Source organism: Phascolarctos cinereus, unplaced genomic scaffold, assembly GCF_003287225.1.
Source record: "Phascolarctos cinereus isolate Bilbo 61053 unplaced genomic scaffold, phaCin_HiC Scaffold_1;HRSCAF=81, whole genome shotgun sequence".
Taxonomy (NCBI): domain Eukaryota; kingdom Metazoa; phylum Chordata; class Mammalia; order Diprotodontia; family Phascolarctidae; genus Phascolarctos; species Phascolarctos cinereus.
In genome coordinates, this window is record NW_027555514.1 from 219632223 (window position 1) to 219648882 (window position 16660).

Here is a 16660-nt window from a genome sequence, read left to right on the forward strand (position 1 = left end):
CGTCCTCAATCACCTTACCCCTCGATATACCATTAACGTCCCCTCTACCTTTACCTACTCAGTTTCCTGGTACTTAGATGGGTCTCCATCCACCTGGTCTGTTTATTTCTCCAAACCTGCTGGGTCCGTAAGACTGAAGCATTAACTCAGGGAACCCAGCAGAAGACGAGCACCCGAATTCCCAGCCCTCAGTTATTTGCCCGTGCCCTACTACTTGAAAGCTAGCTAAACAAATAAACTAAGGTGAGAATATTTTTCTGTGGGATTCCTCACCCCGTCCTTAGTTGGGGGATAATTGGAGGAGCGATTTAAAGAGTGGTCCTTTAAATCCCACCCTGACGTCACCACCTGGAGTCCCCGCCCTCTCCACCAAAGGTTCAGACTAAGACCGTCTGAAGAAGCGCGGCTGCTGCTAGAACGCTGCTCCGGGTAGAAGACTGGAAGGAAAAAGGAGGGCAGAATAAAGAGGGAACGAGGTATGTCTGAGAGCACCTCTAGGGGTTGGGGGTGGGGTGGGAAGGACATGCCTACGTCATGGGGTGGGGGTGGGGTGCAAAGTATTGCTCTAAAATTCTTTTCTCTTCCTCCCCCCCCACCGCAGATATGCCTGGGCAACTGTCTCCCCATTCTGAGTACCATCTCCTGCTCCCAGCCCCGCCTCCCCCCCCCACTCCAGGGTAAATGGACTGTAGGTTACCCCCACTGGCGGGATGTTGCCCATTAAAAGGCCGCCTCGGCCAAACCAGGGCAGAAAGGCATTGGCAGGGTTCACATTTTAAAAAGTAATTCTTTGTCCCAAAGGGCCCCGTGTGCAATGTAAAGGGAGTAGGGTGCTGAAGAGTAAAGTTCAGTTCCCCCTTGTTTCCAAGGTAACAGATTCCTCTTCCTTGGCATCCCCTGATTACTTTCTCTGCTTTCTTTCTTAGACTGACTCCCTCAGTTGTTTAAACCCCAACTGTCCTTCAACAGGCATGAAACACCTTTCGTAGGCGCAGGTTTACCTAGTGTCTTGCTTTCCCTCCATTACTCTGATTCTAACTAAAGGGCTAGGAGACAGAAAGCTATTGGAGTGACAATTGTGAAGTTCCCTTTTTCCCTAGAGAAAAATCCAGCCCGTTGGACAGGTGGGACAATCATCCCTCAGTTTGCTGAGCTCAGGAATGGCAAGAGAATGCCTAAGACAGGAGTGGGGACCCAGGCATATTGATTCTCAGATATTTTTTATGGAGAATGAGGGATCTGCTTTACCTCATTTCTCCCTGTTTTAGCTTGCTCCCTAACTAAAACAAAACAAAACTTGCTTTTTGGTAATCACGTAAGTGTACAATATTAGATACTAGACTAGGCATCATTCTCATAGATTGAAGGAAAGGGGAAAGAGGACAACTGCTTTTAGGAAATCCATCACATCTATTCCTATATTGTCTTTGTACCTGGCAGTCTCCTTTACTCCATTCTGTCCTCTTGAAGGACTGAGCTTGGGATTCTATCAGTTACCTCTTTTTCCTAATGAAGTTGGCAGGAGTCCCTTTCCTCATTCCTCTATCTCTTAAGTCTCACTTCTGAAGGCTTCCCCTCCCTTTGCTCCATGGTTATTACTTTTTTTTTCTCCCTCTTTTCTAGAATCTTGGTGTCTGTAATGCTGTTGCTACAAAGAGCTGCTGTCTCTGGCCTTAGAAATTCTAGGTTTGACAGGTATGCCTTATCCCAGAACAGTTTCTTACTTCTATATCTCCTCTGTTTCAGTATTTTATGATTTGTTATCTTATCTTACTATCTCCTTGGGGTAGTTAACTGCCTTTAATAGCTAGGAAGGATTATAGGTAGGGAAGCTGGATCCTGGGAAAGAACAAATTCTAGCTAAGGAAATGAAAAGACCCAGGTATTTAGCTTCTTTTATGGCTTAGCCTGGGACATCTTATTCCTTCATCCTTGAACAGGTATGGATAGCATCAACCTGATGCTATCCAAACCCTTTGCATGTAACTCCTTTTGGGATGAGGCGTGGTAGGGAGTATTACTGATTCTCTCTCCTCTTTACAGGTTGATTGTCCCAAAGCTGCATCCCCATGTCTGCTTTACTAGTGATCCCTCTCATCTCCAAAGCCCCAAACCTCACTTTTCTAATGGCAGCACTGCTTCTGGATACTGGGCAGTTGCAGGGGCACTGCTGGGCGTTGGGGCTGTACTGGCCTATGGAAACCATAGAGAAAAGGTAGAGTGGAAAGGTGACTAAGTTGACTGGGTTGCAAGGTTTGTTGAAATAAATGATAGCTAGCTAGCATTTATATAGTACTCTTAGGCTTGTGCTTTACAAATATTATCTCATGGAGCAGCTAGGTGGCGCAGTGGATAGAGCACCGGCCCTGAAGTCAGGAAGACCTGAGTTCAAATTTGGCCTCAGACCAAACACTTGACTCTAGCTGTGTGATCCTGGGCAAGTCACTTAACCCCAAGTGCCTAAAAAAAAAAAGAAAAGAAAAAAAACCAAAATATTATCTCATTTGATCTTCACAACTATCCCTGGATGTAGATGCTATTATTAAGATCCTCATTTTATAGAAGAAGAAACTGAGGCAGACAATGACTTGCCCAGGATCACAGTGAGTAAGTACAGGAAGCCAGATTTAAACTCAATTCTTCCTGACACTCAGATCCAGCACTCTATTCGCTATGCCACCTTGCAGCCACACTGAAGAGAAGGAATTGCTGCCAGGACTGATTATAACTTATATTTGTATATGGCTTTAAAGATTACAAAATATTTGCTAAGGGCAACCCTGCAAGATAAGTAGTTCAAGAGTTATCTCCATTTTACAGCTGATGAAACTGGAGCTTGTAGAGAATAAATGACTTATCCAGTAACACATAGATGGTATGCCAGGATTGGAAACCCTAACCCCAGTCTTATGACTCCCAGGTTCCCTGGTACCATACACTGTATGGACTGGGCTGGGTGAAACAAAAAGGTTGATAGCACCCCCCATAATTTTTTCCTTCCATCTCCTCTCCTCCATCCCCCACAGGCTGCCGAAGATTCACTACCTGTATACACAAAGGCAGAAGTGAAGCGTCATAGAAGTCTTGAGACACGGGTCTGGGTAACCTTGGGTCATGAGGTCTTTGATGTCACAGACTTTGTAGCCATCCACCCAGGTGGACCATCTAAATTATTGCTTGCTGCAGGGGGACCACTGGAGCCTTTCTGGGCTCTCTATGCAGCACACAACCAGCCACATGTTCGTGAGCTCCTAGCTGAGTATAAAATTGGGGAGCTAAGCCCTGATGAGGAAAGATCTTCTGACCAAGTTTGCACTGATCCTTATGCCAGTGACCCTCCCAGACACCCTGCTTTGCAGATCAACAGCCAGAAGCCTTTTAATGCAGAACCACCCCTTGAGCTCTTGGGTGAGAGCTATATCACACCCAATCCTCTCTTTTTCACACGAAATCACCTGCCTGTACCCACCATAGACCCTGCCACATACCATCTGCAAGTGGAAGGGCCCCCAGGTGGTCAGACACTGAGCCTGTCACTAGATGATCTCCGCCGCTTCCCCAAGCACCAGGTCACAGTCACCCTGCAGTGTGCTGGGAACCGTCGAAGTGAGATGGCCCAAGTTAAGTCTGTAAAAGGGTTAAACTGGGGGGCAGGAGCCATTAGCACCGCCCAGTGGGGCGGTGCCCGGCTACGAGATGTTTTGATCCAGGCTGGCCATTCACCCTCTGGCTCTGAAGCCCATGTGTGTTTTGAAGGGCTGGACTCTGACCCCACAGGGACAGCCTATGGAGCCTCCATTCCCCTGGCTCGGGCCATGGATCCTGAAGGTGATGTTCTGCTGGCTTATGAGATGAATGGGCAGCCACTGCCCCCTGACCATGGTTTCCCATTAAGGGTGGTGGTGCCTGGTGTAGTGGGTGCCCGACAGGTCAAGTGGCTGGGAAAGGTAAGCATCAGCCCTGAGGAAAGTCCTAGCCATTGGCAACGTCGTGATTACAAAGGCTTCTGTCCCTCAGTAGACTGGGACAAAGTGGACTTTGACTCTGCTCCAGCCATTCAGGAGCTCCCTGTCCAGTCAGTTATCACAGAACCCAGGGAAGGGCAAACAATAGAGCCTGGGGAGGTGACCGTGAAGGGCTATGCTTGGAGTGGGGGCGGCAGGGCTATAATCAGGGTGGATGTATCTCTGGATGGTGGCCTGACCTGGCAAGAGGCAAAGCTGGAAGGGGAGGCACAGGCACCAAGGAGAGCCTGGGCATGGCGACTGTGGCAGCTGACAGCACCAGTACCTACTGACTGGAAGGAACTGAACATTATATGTAAGGCTGTGGATGATGGATACAATGTGCAGCCTGACACTGTGGCCCCTATCTGGAACCTTCGAGGTGTGCTCACCAATTCTTGGCACCGTGTCCATGTTCAGGTAGCCCCGTAAAAAACAATTACTGCAGCCTTGACACCCTATAAACCACCCTTCTCAATCTCTTACCCTTCCAAACTATTTCCGTCTTGAATTCTTCCCTTTTCTATAGACATTCAAAAACTCCTCTATCCTCTGGTTTTCTATCCTTCTCAGACTCTATCTCTGGGATAGCCCCACCCCTTCCCCCTTCCACAAATATAAATATATATCCCCTTCCCTAACCACCTCCAGGCATACACATTTCCAATCATGCCTTCCTCCTAACTTCAAGGACTGGTACTTATGATTTTCTCTAAATTTATTCCATTGTGATATCTACCTCATACTCTGTGGTCCTTCAGACTCTTCCTTGAGATTGAGTTGGAAGCTGTCTGGACAGAAGTTGGAACTGGACAGAAGTATCAGTCAATGTAATAACACCTGCCACCACCTCTTCTCTCTCCAGTCTTTTAATTTCCCTGTCACCTCTAGGGCCTTATTTTGTCTTCCATTTATACATAATGTATATAATGTTGATGTTTATTTTACCTGTCCCCAGCTCCCAGGGCAGAAGAGACTGTGAAGAAAAAGGGGATTGTAACCCCTTCTTTTTTTTAAAATTATATCAATAAAGTTTCTGTTTATTCTGCTTATTCTTTGGCCTGTTGCCTGGGCAAGAAGGGCCAGGAAGAGAGTAGGAAAAGAAATACAGGGTGGGAGGCTGCATACACATGTGAATTTTGTACACATGATGAAGGGGTGGCAGCATGGTCACAACAAAGAACTGGGAACAAAGGAGATGCCTAACAAATTGAATGTAATGGAATTATACTGTGCTGTAAGAAACAATATGAGGAATACAAAGAAAGGGGAAGACTTATGAACGAATGTAAAATGATGAAAGCAGAACCAGGAAAACAATACAATCATTCAAAATCCAAACAATACTGTAAAGTTGTAACTACCAAGCTTCACCCCAAAGATGAGAAGGCACCTGCTGCTCTTTTTTTTTTGGAGGTGAGGGGCTTTGGGTGTGGAATATTACATACAACGGAAGTTCCCCCCCATATTGGTTAGTTTTGCTTTTTTTTTTTCTTTCCGTTTGTTATAAGGGATGGCTCTCTAGCGAGGGAGAGGGATAATACTTGTAAATGTGAATAATGTAAACCCACAAGATTTCAATAAAATTGATTTTTAAAACTTTCTGAATTTGGGGTCAGCCAAGGTGACTCCATTTAAATCCTAACTTCAATTTGCTCAAGGTCACCTAATGTTTAAGGAAACTATGTCCCTTAGGTTTTCTTTTCCCAGTCGCTCTATTCTCACAGTTCTTTGCTTAACCTCCCTCGGCTGCAGTTTACTCATCTGTAAAACGAGCCTTGGAATAAATTGCATTTAATGAGTCTTCTAACTCTATGATCTGAAGGAGTCAGGCAGAGAGCAGCTGAGGTGGGTACTTTCATTGGCGCTCCTCAAACGAAGCCCCGCCCCCAATCCCGGGAGAATGTAAACTCCTAGAGGGCAGGGGGGGTGTGAGTTTTACTCCTTTTATCCTAGAGCTTGGTACCTAGAAGGCACTTAAAGATTGAATTGAAACTTTGAGAGCTAGCCGAGGACTACCAGAAAGCAAGAGGGCTTAGAACTTCCCTCCCTCCCTTTCTAAATTACTTCCTAACAGACTGGATACTGTCCTGAGGATCCCCAGGACGAAGGGAAGAGACGGGTGGGGAAAGCCTGAGGGGTGTGCAGGGGGGGGTCTCTCAGCTGAAGTGGATGACGCCGATCACACGGGTAGATACAGAGGCAGATACCGCCACCCCCCGGAGGGCGCCAGCTCGACTCGATGCCCTCGGTGTTCGGCTGCTCTCACCTGGCTCCGCTCCTTTTCCCCAGCAGCCTCCCCGGCGCCGGAGCGCTCGGTGTTCGGCCACGCAGCCTGTCGCCTGGCAGTGGGACCGGAAGTTGTTCGGGGGAGGGGGGGACGGCTGTGATGGGGGGGGCTCGAGGGGGGGTCCGTCCCTCCTCAGGTGAAGCAGCCGATGGAGATGGAGCCGCCGCCGAGCGCCCTCACCCCGGCTCTGGCCCGGCTGCCACCGCCTCAGTGACCCCGCCCCCCGTGACCCCCCAGCCCCGAGCCGGCCGGGCCGGGGGGCTTTCCCCCCCACTGCCCCGCCCCCCTCGTCCCCAACACTTCCCCCCCCTGCCCCTCCGTTCGCGCGCGCGCGCACGCGGAGCCGCCTCAGGTGAGTGAGGGGCGGGGCTTGGGCGCGCGCGGGGGGCGGGGGGCGGGGCCCGGGCAGCCTGGGGGCGGGGCCTGAGGGGGCAAGGGCGTGAAGTGTTGGGGGGGGGGGAGGCCTGGGAAGCCTCGGGTCCCCGGGGCCCGGGTCTGGGGGTGAGCAGAGGGTGGGGAAGGGAGAAAGGGTAGGGAGGGGGGAAGGGGACATGGCCCCCATGGGCTGGAGTGGGTGGGGGGGGGTTAGTCGGTAGCCTTAGAGGGAGGGGAGACTTAGGGCGCGGAGCGAAAGAAAGAGGGGCAAGGGATGGAGGGGGGAGGAACCCTGAGAATGGGGGAAACCAGTGGGATTGGGGCAGAGAAAGCACAGGGGGGCTGAGAGGCTGGGGGGGAGAGGACAGGAGGGCTCAAAGCATGGGGGAAAGTTGGGGGGACTGAAAGAATAGGGGGAGAGTACGGGGGGGGCAAAGGATGGGTGGAGAGTACAAGGGCTCAAAGGATGGAGGAGAGTACAGGAGGACTGAGAGGATGAGGGAGAGAGTACAGGAGGACTGAAAGAGTTGGGGGGGGAAGTACCTGGGGACTGAGAAAATGGGGGATAGAAAGCACAGAGGGGGCTAAGAGGCTGAGGGGAAGAGTCCAAGGGGACTGAGACAATGAGGGGCAAGGTCCAAGGGGACCAAGAATGAGGGGGTGAAAGAAGGCACGGGGCTGGGGGCTGAGAGGATGAGGGGAGACTACAGGGGGACTAAGAGGAGGGGGAAGAAAAAGTAGGGGAGACTGAGGATGAGGGGAAGAGTACAGGGGGACTGAGAGGATGGGGAGGAGAAAGCACAGGGGAACTGAAAGGATGAGGGGGAGAAAACGGGAGGACTGAGGATGGGGGAAGCAGAGAAAGCACAGAGTGACTGAAGATAGGGAGAAGTACAAAAGGACAGAGAGGATGGAGGAAAGAACAATGGGACTTAGGAGGATGAGGGGGAAGTACAAGAGGACTGAGAGGTTGAGGGTGGGGAGGTAGAAAGTTTTAAAGGACTTAGGGTCCTGGTTAAGTAAAGAGGGAAGGTGGGGGAGAAATAGCAAGAGAGGAAGATGTATATGGTAGAAGGAAATGCCTAGGGGTGGAGGAATGAAGTGGGCTTTATCTGTTGAAAGATCTAGGAGATCCAAAAAGCAGGACTGGGACAGAATAATAAGGAAGAAATGTCTGGGAGAGGGAGACTTTGGTCCTGGTAGGAAGAAGGACATGAAGATGAAGGAACAGATTTGAAGAGGGGTGGGAAGTTGTTTCTTCCTGGGTGCTAAAGGGATCTTAGAAACCAATCTATCTTATTCTTCCCCTGCAGCCCACTTTTCTCATCTTTCTCTTTCCCTCCGTCTGGGAAACTTAGGTTTCCTGGTTTCTTTTGTTTTCTGGTACTTACTGGTTGTGACAGTTAAACTTGGTTTGGACTTGCTACTGTGGATTCTGAAATGAAACATTGTTTCACAGATGTGAAGTGTTTAGCTAAAGGGCTTGCTGCATTGGGGGTTTCCCACAAGATCTGTGTCTCAAGAGCTTTGCTCCTTCAAAAAAGCCAAGTTGTCTGGTAGCTCAGTTCCTCGCTTGTGTAGCTGGTACTCCCTCCACTGTGGGCTTCCTATCTCTCCTGTTGTATTCCAGTTGGTCTTCTACTACTCTATGTTGGTGGCTGTCAGAATCTCTAAGGCCCTAATCAGGGGTCCTACAGAGGGAAGATATGGTATAATGGAATGAGCCCTGTAAGGCTGGGGTTCTGATCTATAATATACCATGTATGATTTTGGGAAAGTCATTTCACAACTTGGGTCCTCAGCTCTAAAATAAAGAAGTTGGATTAGATGAACTCAGAGGTCCTACAGGGCTATAAAATCCTATGACCTAATTATTTAGTGTTTTGGTGGGTGGGTACATATATGTTTTTAGTGTGCCAAGCTGCCTCTGTCATCCCTTGACCTTTGATTCATATTTCCTCTAGTGGTATGGTTTTTGAGGCCCAGGTTTTCTTAGCCCCCATCTTCCCTTTCACCAGCTTTTGGGTCACTTTGCTCTGGAATGCATCTTTTCCTTCTCCCCTTGTCTCTTCCATATCCTCAGGTAACATGAAAATCTGCCCTTATACAGTAGCTTGCCTTGCACTAATCAGCAAATGGCTATTATATGGCTGCCGCTGGGGCCAATCTAGAACATTTCCAACGAAGGTGACGTGGAGTGTCTTTAAGGAAGATGGCTCATATCTTCATCAATAGGCACAGACAGCTTCTTTGGAAAGTAGAGCTTCAGTTAGCAGAGGGCATAAAGTTCTTGGATGATCTTTCCCTTTCTTACACCCCCCCCCAATATTGCAGCCAAGAAACCAACCCACTTTTCAGCTCTCCATTCACTTTTCTAGTACGAGCCTCTCTCTCTAAAGGCCAGGGAATCCGTACAGAGCCTTTGGTCAGAAGAAGAGACAGAAAAAGAGGTTCTTGAATTAAAAGTCTTTGGCAGCTTCCAATAAACTTCAACTAGGTCACCTTTTACCCTCCTATGATGGCTCTGGTGCTGATTCATCACCTTTTAGCCCTTGAATGAGAAGCCATTGGTCTCAGAATGAAACAAAAAAGGACTGCTTGTAATGCTCCTGGCCAGTGGCCTTTGTTAAAGAGGAAAACTTGGCTCAGCTGAAGATAAACTAGTCTTTCTCTCAGGGACCCATTTTCTACTCTGTGTGAGTTTGTGATGTGCCTCAGGACTTTTCCTCTTTATTGCAAACAGAGAAAGCAATCACTAGCCTGGGTAGTTTTCAGTAGTCTTCTGGGTTTCCCTCTGCACTGGAACACAAGACTCAGAGATTGTTGTGACCAAAGTTTGTTTGGCTCTGGTGATATGAGCTCTTTTGGTTTTTCTTCCTGACTTGTGATTTCATTAGTATAGGGGACTCCAAATGAGGAAACTCTCCCAATGCAAATGAATCACTGCTCTGCAGCTGCCAAAAGTCTTAAGAGTTGCCATGGAGTTCATATTTTACGTGAAAGTTTAGATTCTGACATCTAAAACCTTTAAGTCCTCTTTTCCTTTCTTTAGACTTTCCTTAGTTTGGAATATTTAGTCTTTTTTAGAGGGGTATTTTTTTTCTTTAGTAAAGAAAGATGGCTTAGTGGCTAGTCCTTAATTTCTTTCTTTTTTTTTAGGCAATTGGGTTTAAGTGACTTGCCCAGGGTCACATAGCTAGTAAGTGTCAAGTGTTTCATCTAAGGCTGGATTTGAACTCAGGTCCTCCTGACTTCAGTCACTTCTGGTCACTGTGCCACCTAGCTGCCCCACCAGTCCTTAATTTCAAAAAATAATAAATCTGAAAAAAATTGTTCTTTGTGTAAGTGCTAAAAAGTTTACTTTTTTTTTAAGGTTTTGCTAGAATGAATTAGGAGTTTCCCTGGAGTTTTTGGAATATGCTTTGCAGATGTGGAGAACATCCACTGAATTAGACTCCAGTATAGTCTCTTGATTTTCAGCTTTCTCCAAAGGGGACAAGGGCAAGACACATTTCAGAAATTGGTATGGGATAGTCTTGAAATTTTCCTGGAAACTGAAGGTTCTAGTTGTTACTTCAGTTTGAGATCTTTAGCTTGTGCTCCGACATTTGCTCATTGCCTTCTCTCTACCAGTCTTCTCTATCTCTGTAACATGGAAAGAACTATCCACAGAGAGTTATCATTCTAAGTATTAGAAACTTTTAATTTAATCTCATGAAGAGACAAAGACAAAAATACTTGAAAGTTGGGTTTTCATTGTTTCCTGCTTTTAAATTGTACCTTATTTTTATTGACAACTTGTTTCGATATCACCTTAATTTCTAAGTGTGTTTCTTCTCACCTAATCCCAAGCCATCTCTTGTAACAAAAATTTTAAAAAGGAATAAAAAGTCAAGAATCTCAAGGGAAATAAGGGGAGGGGGGAAGGGGAAAAAAGGAAACTGAAAGTGCCATATCTCAAACTATGTTCCAAAGTGGTAATTATCAAAACTGTTTGGTATTAGTTAAAGAGTAGAGAAGTTGATCATCAAAACAGATTAGGTACACAACATACAGAAGGAAACAAACATAGTAACATAGTGTTTAATAAGCTTAAAGACCCCTAACTTCTGGGGCAAGGAATCACTATGACAAAAACTGGTGTAAAAACTAGAAAACAATATGGCAGAAATTAAGCTTAGATCAATATTTCATATCATGTACCAAGATAAGTTCTAAATGGATATATGACTTATATATAAAAACCATGTCGTAAACAAGTTAGAGGAGAAAGTAAGGAAAGACCTATCGCAACTATGGATAGGGGACGGAGTTTATGACTAAAATAAGAGATAGAAAGGAATACAGAAGATAAAATTGACAATTTTGGTTACATGAAATTATTTTTTGCACAGACAAAATCAATGCAGTTGATATTAGAAATATTTAACCAGAGGAAAATCTTTACAGGGAGTTTTTCTGATAAAGGTCTGATATCCAAGGCATTTAAGGAACTGATTCCAATATAAAAGAAAAAGAGTCAATCCTCCATAAATAAATTAGTGAAATTATATGAACAGGCAATTCTCAAAGGAAAAGAATCTAAACTATCAGTCATATGAAAAAATGTTCCAAATTGCTAATAGAGAAATGCAAATTAAACAACTGAGATTCCACCTCATTCCTATCACATTGACAAAAATATCCAAAAAGGAAAATGACAATTGTTGGAGGGACTGAGGGAAAACAGGAATACCAGTGCAATATTGTTGGAGCTATGAATTGGTCTATTCACATTCTGGAAAACAATTTGGACCAATACGCCAGAAATCCCTCCTAAGACTATACTCTCAAAGAGATTAAAGAAAGCGGGAAAGGACTTTTATGTACAAAAATATTTACAGCAGCTCTTTTTGTAATGCAAAGAACTGGGAACTAAGGGGGAAGGGGTGCTCATCAATTGCTAATTGATGGACAGATTATGGTATATGAATGTGATGGAATATCGTGCCATGGGAACTGATGAAAGGGATGGTTTTAATTAAACCTGGAAAAACTTAGATGAACTATCCAGAGTGAAACAAGCAGAGCCTAGAGAAAATGTAATATAAGGACATTGTAGAGAAAAACAAGAGTTGAGGACTCTTGATCAATGAAATCAACAATTAGCATTTCAAAAGGCCAGTGATGAAACATGTTACCACTCCCTAACAGTGAGATGAACAACTCAAAGTACAGAATGAGACATATATTTTCAGGCAAGGCTAATAAGGCTATTTGTTTTGTTTTGCATATTTGATACTTGGGTTTTATTTTCCTTATAAATGGTTTTGGGACAGGGGAGAGTTGAGGATAGGGCTTAATAACAGGTTACCAAAATGGCGGGGGGTGTAAAAAAATGGGTCATTGAAGCATTTTTTCTTTAGTGCACAGAAAAGCAGAAGGAAAATCAATAAGAAACACACACAAGAAAGGCAGCTTTAAAAATGACACGTTGAATTTATATACTTGGAGAGAGAAGCAGTGCATAGAATCATGGCTTCTTGTGCATCTGTTTTTCTTTTTCTCTTTGTATATGAAAATGTTCATCTTACTTAGTATTCGTTAAGTTCAAAAAGTTTTTAAATGACAGCATTTAGAGATAATAAAAGAGAAAAATGTTTACAAACATTGTTTTAAAAAGATTGAAAGAGAAGAAAAATCAATTTAACAAAACCAGTCAACACATTAACCATGTCTGACAGTGTATGCGATATTTTGTACCCATAGTCCTGACTTATGCAAAGAAACAAGGGAAGTTTATTTTCTCAACTCTTCCCCAGGGCCCAGCTTGGTCATTATAATTAGAAGTCATTCAGGAATTTTTTTTTTGTTCCTTCCCTTCACATTTTTGTAGTCATTATTTATCTTACTTTTCTTGTTCTCTTTATTCTGCAGCACTTCCTATGTCTTCCTATCCTCCATATTCTTCATATTTATCATTTGTGGTACTATATTCCATTACTTTCATATACACAAAAGAAAAACAAGCTATACATCACTGAGATACCCAATTTCATATACAACCCTGTTTTTCTGTTCTATTTGGAAATGTTCATTTGGCATCAAGTTCAGAATAAAAAAAAAAGTGACAGTTTTCTACTACAGTTTATTCCCTAATTGATTTTGTTTCCAGTTCCTTGCTGCCATAAGAATGCTGCTATGAATATTTTGGTGTATATGGTACCTAATTTTTTGTCTTTGACCTCCTTGGGTTTTATATAGTCCAGGGGTAGGATATCTGAGTCAAAAGGTATGTGCTTTTTATTCAGTTTGTTAGCACAATTCCAAATTGCTTTCCCAAATGGTTGAACCGATTCGCAGCTACACCAATAGGATATTAGAATGCCTATCTTTCTTCAGCCTCTCCAACACTACTTTTTGTCATCTTTGCCAATTTGCTAGGTGTAAGGTGAAACTTCACTTATTTGATGCTGTTTTCTTTTGTTTCCCCTCCATGTCTCTCTTTCGCATACTTCCCTCTCCCCCTTAAGTACAATCAGGCAAAACAAATTATCATGTTGACCATGTCTGAAAATGTTTACCTCAGTCCACACCTGTAGTCTGACCACCTCTCTCCTGAGAGGTGGGATTCATACATCACCATCATTAAATTTGGATCATTTTTTTCCCCTCTAAACAATATTTCTGCTTTCTGAGAGCAAATCAGAGTATGGGGTCTTGATAGATTCTGAGATGCACATTCCTAATTTGTCTGTTTACCCTTTGTCTGAATGGCATGAGTTTGACTTCCAGACCGTTGAGTCTGTTCCCTTTTCCACACAGAGGTTTGGACTCTGTATTGAAAATGATAGGCAGGTTCAAAGTGAATTTGTATAGCTAGTATAAGGAAAAGGACAGTTTTGGTATGAAATGGTCTTGTCTTCCATTGTTGTATTGTTTCAGTCATATCCAACTGTTCTTTACCCCATTTGGAGTTTTCTTGGCAGAGATGCTGGAATGGTTTGTCATTCCTTCTCCAGTTCATTTTATAGATGAAGAACTGAGGCAAACAGGGTTAAGTAACTTGCCCAGGGTTACACAGCTGGACAGATTTGAATTTAGGAAGATGAGTCTTCCTGACCCCAAGGCTGGCACTCTATCCACTGTGTCTCCTGGCTGCCCATAGAATATTGACAGCATGCTCACTTACACCTCCTATCAGCTGCCTAGTGTTCAGCAGTCTGCCTTCCCAACCACCAGTCACTTCTCTCTAATCCTACAACCACACTGTTTATCCCCTATTGTTGTTCGGTCGTTTCTGTCATATGGTACTCTTTTTGACCCCGTTTGGAGTTTTCTTGGCAAAGATACAGGAGTGATTTGCCATTTTCTTCTCCAGTTTGTTTTACAGATGAGGAAAATGAGGCAAACAAGGTTAAGTGACTTGCCCAGTGCCTGATGCCAGTTTTGATCTCAGGTCTTCCTAACTCCAGGCCTGGTATTCTTTCCACTGCGCCACCTAGCTGCCCTGTCTTCCCACCAGGCATCATATTCAGAATCAACATGGCTTGATTGCATGGCAAAGCTTTACAACCTGTGTTCCCAGATTGTTCACTGAAGTAGAAATGGAAATACAAACTCTTAATGTCAACCAAGAAATGAAATGTCCCAGTGTAAGAAGTAGTCTTTTTTTGAGACTGGATCTCCCTATCGTGCCCAAATTGGAAGCATATTGGTTCTTCTCAACCCCAACTCCACTGCTGATTGGCACAGAAGCTTCTGACCTGGGCCATTTTGACCCTCTCTAGGCAGCCTGATAGCCCCCTGCTCCTGAGGGCTCCCCATATTGGTGCTAGACTTAGTTTGGACTCCTGATCTGCTGTGGTGCAGAACTCCACAACTTAACACCTCCAACCTTCCAGGAACAGGGACTGCAAGCTTTGTGCCACTATACCTAACCAGAAATAAATTTTTTTTGGGTGAGGAGATGAATTGGTACTTGGAAAGAAATGCTATAAAGAAAGTATAACATACCTGATGACAGCAAGACATTTGACAAAGTCTCTCCTAATGTGAACAAGATGAGGAGATGTGGGCTAGATGAGACTGTAGTGGAACAATGAGCTAAATCTGATAAGATTAAGTTCATACATAAATGCACACCCCTACACTAGTGTTCAAAACAATCAACTGTTTATTAAGTACAGGATGGGGAAGCATGGCTAGACAGCATTGTCTACAAAAAAGATTTGGGGGTTTTAGTATACAGCAAACTCAAAGTGAGTCACCAATGTGATCTGGTAGCCAAACAAGCAGAGATCTTTGACTGCTTTAACAGAACCATTAGTTCCAGAACGATGGAATTTATAATCCCACTGTACCTTATTGTGGTCAGACCATATTAGGACGTTGTATTTTATTCTGGACACTACCTATCAAGAAAGACATTGTGAAAATGGAGCATGACCAGAGAGGAAACTCTAGATAGTGAGAGGACTAGAAATAATGCCTTACAAAGATCAATTGAAGGGAAGAAAAGATTTGAAAGAAGCCATAGAAGCTGTTTAGGTATTTTAAAATCTGTTGTGTGAAAGGCATGTTAGATTGGTTCTATTTGGTTGCAAAATTCAGAAGTAGGGGGAATGGGTAGAGTTTCAAAGAGGCAGAATTAGGAGTCCACTGTAAGGAAAAACTGCCTGCCAATTCGAGATGTACCAAAGCAGAATGTACTGCTAGTAGGTAGTTGAATTCCATTCTTTGGACGCCTTCTGGCTGAAGCTTGGTGACCACTATGACCCCTGTTTAGATATTAGTTGAACTGAAAGACCTCTGAGGTCCATTCTCACTCTGGAATTCTGTGAGGCAGCTCCAAATAGTATGATTTAGTAAGGAAAAAACACTGGGCTGGGAATCATCTAACTTCTTTGGTCTTGTTTTCTCACTTTTCAATGAGAAGGTTCAACTAGATGATGTCAAAAGTACATTTTAGTGTTAAAATTATATGATTTTATTGTCCAGACAGGACCCACTTCATCCAGTATTATAAGTAACACTGTTTTTGGGCATCGTCCCTTGAAGTTAAAGATGAAAACCTCTTAAAACTTCTCTTCCTGGGGAGAGGGGGAGAGAAAAAAACTTGGAACTCAAAATCTTATAAAAGTGAATGTTAAAAACTATCTTTACATGTAATTGGAAGAAAAAAAAACAAAATACTATTAAGTGGGGGAAAAAACCCTTATATTTCCTCCCCATCAGACAAATGAACCATGACTGAGGTGCCTTTCTGTGTATGTGAGGGTAACTTCAAATAGCTTACTAAGAGTTGCATCTCATCTGAATCAAGTGTGGTAACTGTTCCTCAGCCTCTTCTGTGCTGAAATGCAAGGAGGTATGTGTGGATGGGAGAGAAGGAGTTACTAGTTTCTTCTCATAAGCCTCAGCCCCCTCTTTTCTTCTAAAATATGCATGAGGAAGAAAGGCAAGATGAAAGGACAAGAGAAAGAAATATAGCCATAGGAGATCTAAAAGAAGGTGAGATGATATTTTCCCACCTCTTTGGTACTGTGGTATCTTCCTAATTATTACTCCTTATTTTTCCAGTGGCCCTCTTAGGATGTCCTGGAAATTTCTTCCTTTTACTCTCCAAACACTTAGTGAGACTGTGATGCTTTCTTGTGTTGTCTGTGAACATTAAATCACTAGAGAAAAAATTAGTCAGGCACCCTCAGCAGAAAAGATAGCCACATGAACTAAGAAAAAGCTGTCAGGTTTCCTCTTTAGGGTGAGAAAACAAGCTAACCCTAAAGGTCATTTCAGAGCTGCAAAGCTCTTCACATCTAGATCTTTTTCCTAGAAGGCTCTGTGGAGCTGAGCTGTAGATAATACTTCTTTAACCAACATCTTTCTAAACAACATTTATCTCTTGCCAGTTTTACTCCACCCAGTATACTTCCTTTGTGAAAATACAGTTTTAAAGCAGCAAGACAACTGTGTCATTCCCAAACCATGAGCTCCCAAGCTTTAGTTTTAG

At 44.1% G+C, this 16660-nt stretch overlaps 2 protein-coding genes across 3 annotated transcripts in view; both read left to right on the forward strand.

Annotated features, from left to right (window-relative positions):
* The first annotated feature begins 38 nt into the window (after window positions 1–38).
* SUOX (sulfite oxidase) lies at window positions 39–5056 on the forward strand. Its single transcript, XM_020989997.2, has 4 exons — window positions 39–476; window positions 1624–1695; window positions 2044–2215; window positions 3027–5056. Exons 2-4 carry the CDS (start codon window positions 1640–1642, stop codon window positions 4434–4436), a joined length of 1638 nt encoding a protein of 545 aa, XP_020845656.1. The 5' UTR covers window positions 39–476; window positions 1624–1639; the 3' UTR covers window positions 4437–5056.
* Window positions 5057–6387: 1331 nt separating this feature from the next.
* Window positions 6388–16660, forward strand: part of IKZF4 (IKAROS family zinc finger 4) — a 32032-nt gene continuing 21759 nt past the window's right edge. For both annotated transcript variants that reach the window (XM_020989998.2, XM_078145781.1), the window contains exon 1: window positions 6388–6646. The gene's annotated coding sequence lies outside the window, so the exon portion shown is untranslated. The remainder of the gene's footprint in view (window positions 6647–16660) is intronic.